The 10,620-nt window shown below is 18.8% G+C and overlaps 1 protein-coding gene across 1 annotated transcript in view; it reads right to left on the bottom strand. All coding sequences in view use genetic code 6, as the record gives it.

The window, feature by feature from the left end:
• Positions 1 to 10,071, bottom strand: part of TTHERM_01166320 (translation initiation factor eIF-5A family protein) — a gene marked incomplete at both ends in the record, with an annotated part of 10,223 nt that extends 152 nt beyond the window's left edge. The window contains 43 exons of the mRNA XM_001026801.3: positions 1 to 82; positions 180 to 258; positions 357 to 455; positions 595 to 684; positions 813 to 902; positions 1,048 to 1,137; positions 1,308 to 1,397; positions 1,517 to 1,606; positions 1,750 to 1,839; positions 1,984 to 2,073; positions 2,223 to 2,312; positions 2,439 to 2,528; positions 2,666 to 2,755; positions 2,887 to 2,970; positions 3,105 to 3,194; positions 3,332 to 3,415; positions 3,557 to 3,646; positions 3,706 to 3,795; positions 3,933 to 4,022; positions 4,776 to 4,865; positions 5,007 to 5,096; positions 5,224 to 5,313; positions 5,453 to 5,542; positions 5,619 to 5,708; positions 5,843 to 5,932; positions 6,067 to 6,156; positions 6,272 to 6,361; positions 6,734 to 6,823; positions 6,962 to 7,051; positions 7,205 to 7,294; positions 7,443 to 7,532; positions 7,658 to 7,747; positions 7,871 to 7,960; positions 8,107 to 8,196; positions 8,337 to 8,426; positions 8,509 to 8,598; positions 8,710 to 8,799; positions 8,925 to 9,014; positions 9,080 to 9,157; positions 9,442 to 9,531; positions 9,587 to 9,676; positions 9,905 to 9,954; positions 10,012 to 10,071. The exon at positions 1 to 82 is cut by the window's left edge and continues 152 nt beyond it. Coding sequence (XP_001026801.3) covers positions 1 to 82; positions 180 to 258; positions 357 to 455; positions 595 to 684; positions 813 to 902; positions 1,048 to 1,137; positions 1,308 to 1,397; positions 1,517 to 1,606; positions 1,750 to 1,839; positions 1,984 to 2,073; positions 2,223 to 2,312; positions 2,439 to 2,528; positions 2,666 to 2,755; positions 2,887 to 2,970; positions 3,105 to 3,194; positions 3,332 to 3,415; positions 3,557 to 3,646; positions 3,706 to 3,795; positions 3,933 to 4,022; positions 4,776 to 4,865; positions 5,007 to 5,096; positions 5,224 to 5,313; positions 5,453 to 5,542; positions 5,619 to 5,708; positions 5,843 to 5,932; positions 6,067 to 6,156; positions 6,272 to 6,361; positions 6,734 to 6,823; positions 6,962 to 7,051; positions 7,205 to 7,294; positions 7,443 to 7,532; positions 7,658 to 7,747; positions 7,871 to 7,960; positions 8,107 to 8,196; positions 8,337 to 8,426; positions 8,509 to 8,598; positions 8,710 to 8,799; positions 8,925 to 9,014; positions 9,080 to 9,157; positions 9,442 to 9,531; positions 9,587 to 9,676; positions 9,905 to 9,954; positions 10,012 to 10,071 — 3,766 coding nt within the window. The remainder of the gene's footprint in view (positions 83 to 179; positions 259 to 356; positions 456 to 594; positions 685 to 812; positions 903 to 1,047; positions 1,138 to 1,307; positions 1,398 to 1,516; positions 1,607 to 1,749; positions 1,840 to 1,983; positions 2,074 to 2,222; positions 2,313 to 2,438; positions 2,529 to 2,665; positions 2,756 to 2,886; positions 2,971 to 3,104; positions 3,195 to 3,331; positions 3,416 to 3,556; positions 3,647 to 3,705; positions 3,796 to 3,932; positions 4,023 to 4,775; positions 4,866 to 5,006; positions 5,097 to 5,223; positions 5,314 to 5,452; positions 5,543 to 5,618; positions 5,709 to 5,842; positions 5,933 to 6,066; positions 6,157 to 6,271; positions 6,362 to 6,733; positions 6,824 to 6,961; positions 7,052 to 7,204; positions 7,295 to 7,442; positions 7,533 to 7,657; positions 7,748 to 7,870; positions 7,961 to 8,106; positions 8,197 to 8,336; positions 8,427 to 8,508; positions 8,599 to 8,709; positions 8,800 to 8,924; positions 9,015 to 9,079; positions 9,158 to 9,441; positions 9,532 to 9,586; positions 9,677 to 9,904; positions 9,955 to 10,011) is intronic.
• Between the last annotated feature and the right edge of the window lie 549 nt (positions 10,072 to 10,620).

The raw sequence follows: 10,620 nt of genomic DNA, 5'->3' as shown, positions 1-10,620 counted from the left end.
TTATTACTCTAAATTTAGTTTCATTAACTTTATATTTTTACAGTTGATAATTTCTCTGGATTTTAGAAACTTATTATTAATACTTATAAAATAAAGATTTTTAAATAGTATCTTAAAAATTTTATCTTAATTTTTTTTCAAAAGTTATATATAAATGAAATTTACTTTGAGATAAAAACTAAATTTATTAGTTAAGTGCAGTTACTCAAACCTAATCCAATATTTTATGCTCCTTTATCATCGATCATCTTATTGCACCTTTTCAAACAAAATTAATAAATTTATTAACTATTTAAATTTGTTTTGATATTAAAATAATTCAAATTTTATATGTAATGAAAAAATAAAAATATTACCAATTTAACGAAATATCAAAATAAAGACTAGTAAGGAATTTGCAGTTACCAAGAGCTGTACCAATTGTTGAAGCTCCATCATCCCCTATATTATTTGATCTTTTATAAATGTAAATTAAATTTAATTAAAAACTTAAGACAGACAGACATTTTATAAAATTAATGTTTTTTTAAATTAAGTTAGAATAAAGAGTTTTGACATAATTTTTTTCTAAAGTTAAATATGAAATAAATTTACCTTATATCAAATACTAAATTTGTAAGTTTAATACAGTTACTCAAACCTAATCCAATATAGTGTGCTCCTTTATCACCAATTTTATTTTCACTTTTCAAACAAAATAAATAAATAAATTTATTACTATTTAAATTTGTTTTAATATATAAATCAAATTACATAAAATAATTCAAACTTTTTTAGTTATCAATAAATAAATAAATATAAAATTATTTTACGAAATATCAAAATAGAGATAAGTAAGGAATTTGCATTTACCAAGAGCTGTACCAATAGCAGAAGCTCCATCATCCCCAATTTAATTTTTACTTTAATTAATGAAAATCGTATTTAATTTAAAATTAAAGGCATTTTATAAATTTAATGATTTTTTAAACCAGTTTAAATAAAAAGCTTTGGCATTATTTTTTTAAAAGTTATAAATGAAATAAATTTATTTATTTATTTATTTACCTTATATTAAAATGTAAAAATGTGAGTTGAGTACATTTACTCAAACCTAATCCAATATTCTATGCACCTTTATCACTGATTTAATTATTACTTTTAAAACAAAATAAATAAATAAATAAATAAATAAATAAATAAGTTAATTAACTATTTAATTAAAAATTTAAAACATTTTATAAATTTAATTTTTTTTTAATTTAGTTTAAATAAAAAGCTTTGATATTAATTTTTTAAAAAGTTATAAATGAAATAAATTTATTTACCTTATCTAAAATTGTAAATTTGTAAGTTGAGTACAGTTACTCAAACCTAATCCAATAATTGATGCCCCTTCACAATAGATATAATTTTTCCTTTTCAAATAAAATAAATTAATTAACTATTTAAATTTTGTTTTGAAATTTAAATCAAAATAAATAATTCAAACTTTTTTATGCAATGAAAAAATAAATATATTATTAATTAATTTTACGAAATTCTTAATAAGAGATTAGTAAGGAATTTGCAGTTACCAAGAGCGGTACCAATAGTAGAAGCTCCATCATCCCCAATTTTATTATCCCTTTTTTAAATGAAAATAATGTTTACTTAATTAAAAATTTAAGGCATTTTATAAATTTAATGTTTTTTTAATTAATTCAGTTTAAATAAATAGCTTTGACATCAATTTTTTGTAAAAGTTATAAATGAAATAAATATATTTACATTATATCAAATTTTAAATTTGTAAGTTGAGTACAGTTACTCAAACCTAATCCAATATTAGATGCTCCTTTATTACTGATTTTAATTTCACTTTTCAAACAAAATAAATATATTAATTAATTAAATATTTTATTTTGTTTTGATATTAAAATATAAATATATTAAATAATTCAAACTTTTTTAAGTAATGAAAAATAGATAGATAGATAGATATATTACCAATACTAATTTTACGAAATACCAAAATAGAGACTCTTAAGGAATTTGCAGTTACCAAGAGCTGTACCAATAGCAGAAGCTCCATCATCCCCAATTTAATTTTCCCTTTTTTAAATGAAAATAATGTTTACTTAATTAAAAATTTAAGGCATTTTATAAATTTAATGTTTGTTTTTTTAAATCAGTTTAAATAAAAAGCTTTGACATAATTTTTTTAAAAGTTATAAATGAAATAAATTTATTTATTTATTTACCTTATATTAAAACGTAAATATGTAAGTTGAGTACATTTACTCAAACCTAATCCAATATTTTATGCCCCTTCCTAACTGATATAATTTTGACTATTCAAACAAAATAAATAAATTAATTAATGAACTATTTAAATTTGTTTTGATATTTAAATAAAAATTTATTAAATAATTCAAACTTTTTTAAGTAATGTAAAATAAATATATAACCAATATTACTCAATATCAAAATGAAGACTAGTAAGGAATTTGCAGTTGCCAATAGCTGTACCAATAGTAGAAGCTCCATCATTCCCAATTTAATTTTTACTTTAATTAATGAAAATAGCATTTAATTAAAAATTTAAGACAGCATTTTATAAATTAATTGTTTTTTTAATTAATTCAGTTTAAATAAAAAGCTTTGACATAATTTTTTTAAGTTATTATAAATGAAATAAATTTACCCTAAGTCTAATTGTAAATTTGTAAGTTGAATACAGTTACTCAAACCTAATCCAATATTTTATGCTTCTTTATCGCTGATTTTTTAACTGCTTTTAAAACAAAATAAATAAATAAATAAATTTATTACTATTTAAATTTGTTTTAATATATAAATCGAAATATATATTAAATAATTCAAACTTTATTTAGCTATCAATCAATAAATATAAAATTATTTTACTAAATAAACAACTTGAGATTAGTAAGGAATCTGCAGTTACCAATTACTGTACCAAGATGAGATTTATCCATATAGTAACTATTGCTTTCATAAATGTAAATAATTTTTAATTAAAAATTAAAGCTTTTATAAATTTAATGTTTGTTTTTTTAATTCAGTTTAAATAAAAAGCTTTACATAATTTTTTAAAAAGTTGTAAATGAAATAAATTTATTTACCTTATATCTAATTCTAAATTTGTAAGTTGAGTGCAGTTACTCAAACCTAATCCAATATGTTATCCTACTGTTTCCTTAATTAAATTTCTCCTTTTCAAACAAACAAACAAAATAAATAAATAAATTTATTAACTATTTAAATTTGTTTTGCTATTTAAATTAAAATAAATAAAATAATTCAAACTTTTTTTAGTTATGAATGAATAAATATAAAATTATTATTTTACTGAATAAACAATTTGAGATTAGTAAGGAATTTGAAGTTACCAATTACTGTACCAAGATAAGAAGTATCCAAATTGTAATTATTGCTTTAATAAATGTAAATAATTTTTAATTAAAATTAAAGCATTTATAAATTTAATGTTTGTTTTTTTAATTCAGTTTAAATAAAAAGCTTTACATAATCTTTTAAATAGTTATAAATGAAATAAATTTATTTATTTATTTACCTTATATCTAATTCTAAATTTGTAAGTTGAGTACAGTTACTCAAACCTAATAGAAAATTTGATGCTCCTTTATAACAGATTTTATTTTCCCTTTTTCAAACAAACAAACTTTTTTTAGTTATCAATGAATAAATATAAAATTATTTTACTAAATTGAAAAGTTGAGATAAGTAAGGTATTTGCAGTTACCAAGAGCTGTACCAATAGTAGAAGCTCCATCAGCCCAAATAAAGTTTTTACTTTAATAAATGAAAATGCATTAAATTAAAAATTTAAGACATTTTATAAATTAATTATTTTTTTAACTCAGTTTGAATATAAAGCTTTGACATAATTTTTTTTAAAAATGATTAATGAAATACATTTATATATTTACCTTATCCCAAATTGTAAATTTGTAAGTTGAGTACAGTTACTCAAACCTAATCCAATATTTGATGCCCCTTTATCACCAATTCTATTTCCCCTTTTCAAACAAAATAAATCAATTTATTAAAAATTTTATTTTGTTTTGATATTTAAATTAAAATAAAAAAATAATTCAAACTTTTTTTAGTTATCTCTTAATTAATTAATAAATAAATAAATAAAAATAAAATTATTTTTCTAAATTGAAAAGTTGATATAAGTAAGGAATTTGCAGTTAGTTAGTTAGTTAGTTAGTTAGTTAGTTAGTTAGTTAGTTACCAAGAGCTCTACTAATTGTAGAAGCTCCATCATCCCTAATTAAATCATCACTTTTATAAATGTAAATTACTTTTAATTAAAAATTTAAGACAGACATTTTATAAATTAAAAGTGTTTTTGAATTCAGTTTGAATATAAAGCTTTGACTTAATAGAGTTATAAATGAAATAAATTTATTTACCCTATCTCAAATTTTAAATTGGTAAGTTGAGTACAGTTACTCAAACCTAATGCAATATCAAATGCTCCTTTATCACCGATTCTATTTCCCCTTTTCAAACAAACAAAATAAATAAATAAATAAATTTATTAACTATTTTATTTTGTTTTGAAATTTAAATCAAAATATATATATATATAAATAAAGTAATTCAAACATTTTTAAGTAATGAAAAAGTAAATAAATATAGGGGGGTGGTTACATAGTACTCCTCTAATTATGTAGTACTTTAAAACTACAATATAAAATCTCCCTCCACGTAAGGAATACCATATAACCACCCCCCCTAAATATATAATTAATTAGTTTTACGAAATATCAAAAATGAGATTAGTAAGGAATTTGTAGTTACAAAGTGCTGTACCAATAGTAGAAGCTCCATCATCCCAAATTTAATTTTTACTTTAATAAATGAAAATCACAATTAATTAAAAATTTAAGACATTTTATAAATTATCTAATGTTTTTTTAATTCAGTTTAAATCTAAAGGTTTGACATAATAAAATGATTAATGAAATAAATTTATTTATTTATTTATTTACCTTATCCCAAATTGTAAATTTGTAAGTTGAGTACAGTTACTCAAACCTAATCCAATATTTGATGCTCCTTAATCACCAATTTTATTTCCCCTTTTTAAACAATATATATAAATCAACTTACAAACTATTTTATTTTGTTTTGATATTTAAATCAAAATAAAAAAATAAAATAATTCAAACTTTTTTATGAAATAAAAAAATAAATAATTAATTTTACGAAATATAAAAAATGAGATTAGTAAGGAATTTGCAGTTAAAAAGTGCTGTTCCAATAGTAGAAGCTCCATGATCCCCAATTTAATTATCGCTTTTATAAATGTAAATTAAATTTAATTAAAAAATTAAAACAGACATTTTATAATTAATTTTTGACTCAATTTAAATAAAAAGTTTTGACTTGATTTTTTAAAAAAGTTAATAATAAATTTATTTATTTATTTATTTACCTTATATCAAATTGTAAATTTGTAAGTTGAGTACAGTTACTCAAACCTAATCCAATATTTTAGGCTCCTTTATTACCGATTTTATTTTCCCTTTTTAAACAAAATATAAATAAAATAATTCAGACTTTTTTAAGAAATGAAAAAATAAATTTATAATAAATTTTACGAAATATTAAAATAGAGATAAGTAAGGAGTTTGCAGTTACAAAGTGCTCTACCAATAGTAGAAGCTCCATCATCCCCAATTTAATTCTTACTTTAATAAATGAAAATCATATTTAATTAAAACTTTAAACCATTTTAACGCTTAAATCAAAATATATAAAATAATTCAGACTTTTTAAGTAAAAAAATAAATATATAATTAATTAATTAATTAATTATTTTTACGAAATATTAAAATTGAGATTAGTAAGGAATTTGCAGTTACCAAGTGCTTTACCAATTATAGAAGCTCCATCATCCATAATATAATTTGAGCTTTTATAAAAGAAAATGATGTTTAATTAAAAATTTAATACATTTTATAATCTAAAGTTTTTTTAATTCAGTTCAATAAAAAGTTTGTTTTAACATTATTTTTTTTTTCAAAGTTATAAACGAAATAAATTTACCTTATGCTAAATACTAAATTTGTAAGTTAAGTACAATTACTCAAACCTAATCCAATATCTTATGCTCCTTTATCACCAATTTTATTTTCACTTTTCAAATAAAACAATTTATTAACTATTTAACTTTGGTTTGACATTTAAATCAAAATATATAAAATAATTCAAACTTTTTTTAGTTATCAATAAATAAATAAAATTATTTTACGAAATTGAAAAGTTGAGATAAGTAAGGTACTTGCAGTTACCAAGAGCTGTACCAATAGTAGAAGTTCCATCATCCCCAATTTAATTTTTACTTTCATTAATGAAAATAGCATTTAATTAAAAATTTAAGACATTTTATAAATTAATTGTTTTTTTAATTAATTCACTTCAAATAAAAATTTATGACATAATTTTTTTAAAAAAATTATTAATGAAATAAATTTATTTATTTATCTTATATTAAATTTTAAATTTGTAAGTTGAGTAGAGTTATTCAAACTTAATCCAATATCTTATGTCTTTTTATTACTGATTTTATTGTTGTTTTTTAAACAAAATAAATAAATATATTTATTATTATTTAAATTTGTTTTAATATTTAAATCAAAATAAAAAATAATTCTAATTTTTTTTAGTTATCAATCAATCAATAAATAAATAAATAAATATAAAATTATTTTACGAAACATCAAAATAGAGATAAGTAAGGAATTTGCATCTACCAAGAGCTGTACCAATACTAGAAGCTCCATCATCTTCAATTTAATTTCCGCTTTTATAAATAAATACAAATCATGTTTAATTAAAAATTGAACACATTTATAAATTTCAAGTTTATTTTATTAAGATTTAAAAATAAATAAACCTTGACATAATTTTTTTAAAAAAATTGTAAATAAAATAAATTTACCAAATGTTAAATTGTAAATTCGTAAGTTGAGTGCAGTTACTCAAACCTAATCCTATATTTGATGCTCCTTAATCACCGATTTTATTATCCCTTTTCAAACAAAATAAATAAATTAATTAATTAATTAGCTATTAATTAAAAATTTAAAACAAACGTTTTATAAAAATTAAGGTTTTTTTAATTCAGTTTGAATAAAAAGCTTTTACATAATTTTTTTTTAAGTTATAAATGAAACAAATTTACTCTAAATTAAAATGCAAATTTGTAAGTTGAGTGCAGTTACTCAAACCTAACCCAATATTTGATGCTCCATTATCTCCAATTTAATTTAGACTTTTAAAAATAAAATAAATAAATATTTTAATTGATAAATTTTATTCTAGCTAGAATTTAATTAATTCAAAATGTATAAAATAATTCAAACTTTTATAAGCAAGTTATTGATAGATAAATAAATAAATAAATATAAAATTAATGTTACTAAATCTAAAACTAGAGATTAGCAAGGAATTTACATTAACCAATAGCCCGACCAATAGCAGAAGCTCCATCATTTCCAATTTAATTTAATCTTTTATTAGTAAAAATAATAAATAAATTTATAAAAATAAAAAACAAATTAAAATTAAAATTTTTTAAATTTATTTCTTTTAAAAAATATAATTAAAAATAATATTAAAAGAGATATATATATACTCCATTCCAATATCTAGATTCTTAAGTTGACTGCATTTACTTAAACCTAGTCCAATATTTATTGCTGCTTTATCACCAATTTTATTTTCTCTATTCAAACAAAATAAATCAAATTATTAATTAATTAATTAATTGTTTTAAAGTAATCTCAAAAATAAAATTTAATTAAGTTTTTTAGATAGAAAGATAACAAAATTGTAAAATTAAAATTACCGAAGATGAAATTTTAAATTAATAAGTAACTATAAGTTACTTAATGCTGTTCCAAAATTATATGCTCCTTCATCCCCAATATAATTGTTACTTTTATTATAAAAAATCAAACACTGATAAATAAATTTATCATCCTTAAATCGATTAATTTAAAAAATTTTAAACATTGCTAAAAATATTTAAAAAAATATAAAAAAATCTTTTTAAATTATCAAAAAATGAAAAATCAAAATTACCAAAGTGCCAACTTTAAATTAGTAAGTAATTTCCAGCTACCTAAAACTAAAAAAATAACCTGTGCTCCTTCTTCTCCAATTTAATTGTTACTAATAAAATATATAAAGACGATAGATACATAAATAAAATTAATGGCAACTTAAAAAATATTTAAGGACTTATTAAAGCACTTATTAATTTTTCTATAATTAATTTAAATTTATCCTTAAAAAAAATGAAAATTAGTTACGAGAATTTTATATCTAGATGAGTCAACATTTTACAGCTACCAAATGTTGTACTAAAAGAAACTGCACCGTCATTTCCAAATAAATTTTCACTTTTTTATGTTTGTTTAGAAAATTAGGTATTAAATATATTAAATAATAATTTTTTAACAATAATCAATCAATAAAATTTACACTGCATTTAAAGTTAAAGTTGTCAGTTTAGCACAACTACTAATACCTTCTGCAATACTCGATATCCCTCTGTCACCCATTCTATTTTTCCTTTACAAACAAATATTTTTAATAAATAATTTATTTCTTTTTAAACAATACAATACAATAAATAAATAAATAAAAATAACTAACTTTTTAATAAAATTAAAATAAAATTACCAAAGCTACAGATTTAAGTTCGTAAGTGTTTTGCATCTACGTAATACTTTGCAAATCCAAATGGCTCCTTCATCTCCAATTTAATTTCCACTTTTATTATAAAAATTATTGAAAATAATTTAGTTTAGATAATCAAACATTTTTAAAATTTTTGAAAGATGAAATTAATTATATTAAAAATAAATAAATAAATAAATAAATTAAAAAAATTATACTCTAAATTTAGCTATAAACTGTTCAGATTAATTAGATTACTCATAGTTTGTTCAAATAGAATCTTTCCTTAAGCCTTAATTTCATTTTATCTTTCAAATTAAAAAATAAATCAATTAAATACCAATAGTTAGTTAGTTAGTTATTTCTATTTTACCTAAGTTCTTGACTAGCTTCATATTCTCTGTAAAAAATACTTTGGAAAAACAAAATTTGGGTATATATCTAATCATTGCTATTTAAATAAAATAAAATTAAAACTATTTTAATTTATTAAATTAAGAAAAAGATATAAAATAATATTTATTTATTTTTATTTTAAAAGCAAGATTCTAACAAACTTTTAGTTCTTATAAATGGTAGAAATAACAAGGGTTATAAAAAGTGATGGAATTTTTAGTCAGTTTTATCGGAAATTTGAGATATTTTTAAAAAATTCGATACCTCTATATTCTATAATTTTAATATAGAGCCCCACGTCAAAGGGTTAAGATTTATTAACATAAAAAATATATTTACCTCACATTATTACCAGTTTCAACCCAATTCTTTATGCCAGGATATTTAGCATATAATTCATTTATCTAATCATCTGAAATATTTTCCTTACTATTGATAGCAAAAAGTAATTATGATATTTAAGATAATAAAGTTAAATTATTACTTAAGATTTAGTACTAAAGATTCTAATTTTTAACATTATACTAAAGAATTGTTAAGTTTAGCAATTTATTCATTACTAAGAGTACAATTTCTATTTATTTTATAAATAATAGCAAAACAATTTAATTTATGAATAAAAAATGAATGAATAAATGAATTAACTTAATGAAGTTTTATTTATTCTTAATTTTGTAAATTTATAAAAATGAGAATAAGAAAGTTTTAAAATATTTATTTTTATCAAAAAAAATAATGTTTATTTTGAAAGATTTATTTATGATTAAATATGAATGAATTAAAATTTATATTTATTTCTTACTTTAACTGTAAGTTAATATGAGTTTGAGCTTTCAAGTTAGATTTTATTAACTTTTTATTTAAAAAAAAGATTATATAATTATTAATAAAATTAAAAATGATGGATACATCTTCTAGTATATCTAAAGAGGTATTCTATTACTCTATTTTTTTTTATTGATTTCCCATTTATATTTCTTTAATTAATTATTTATTTATTTATTAATTATGATCATAAATTAATAATTTTGATTAATTAAAAAAATTAGTGGTTTTCCTTTTCAAATATTTTTAATTAATTTCTACTATTCTAAAAAAATATATTAATAAACCAATCTCCTTATTTATTCTATTTTCATTATTGAATAAATAGTAAATACTGTAATTTGTATAAATTAAAATTTTTCTATATTTTTTGAGGCTTAATTAAAGCAAAAGCTTAAGAAATAAAAGATTGATTAAATTTATCTTTTTACATTTTTTTATTAAATATTTTTTAAAGCTTATGAGACTAAATAAAAATACATATTACAATTTTATTAACTTTTCTATACATTTATTTAAAATATATTTCAGCTTGTTATTTTATGAAATAGAAAAGTTGATTGTAAAGAGGAAATGAATGTATTTGGATATTTAAAATTGATGACAAGCTCATGGCAAAAGTATAAAATTAATAAAGAAAATTATTTTTGGCGATTTCTATCATCAAAGTCATAAGATTCCAATAAAATCTTG

The sequence above is a fragment of the Tetrahymena thermophila genome, assembly GCF_000189635.1.
Source record: "Tetrahymena thermophila SB210 genomic scaffold scf_8253978, whole genome shotgun sequence".
NCBI lineage: Eukaryota > Ciliophora > Oligohymenophorea > Hymenostomatida > Tetrahymenidae > Tetrahymena > Tetrahymena thermophila.
Note: the sequence above shows the minus strand (reverse complement) of the source record. Positions and strands in the feature narration are given on the sequence as shown.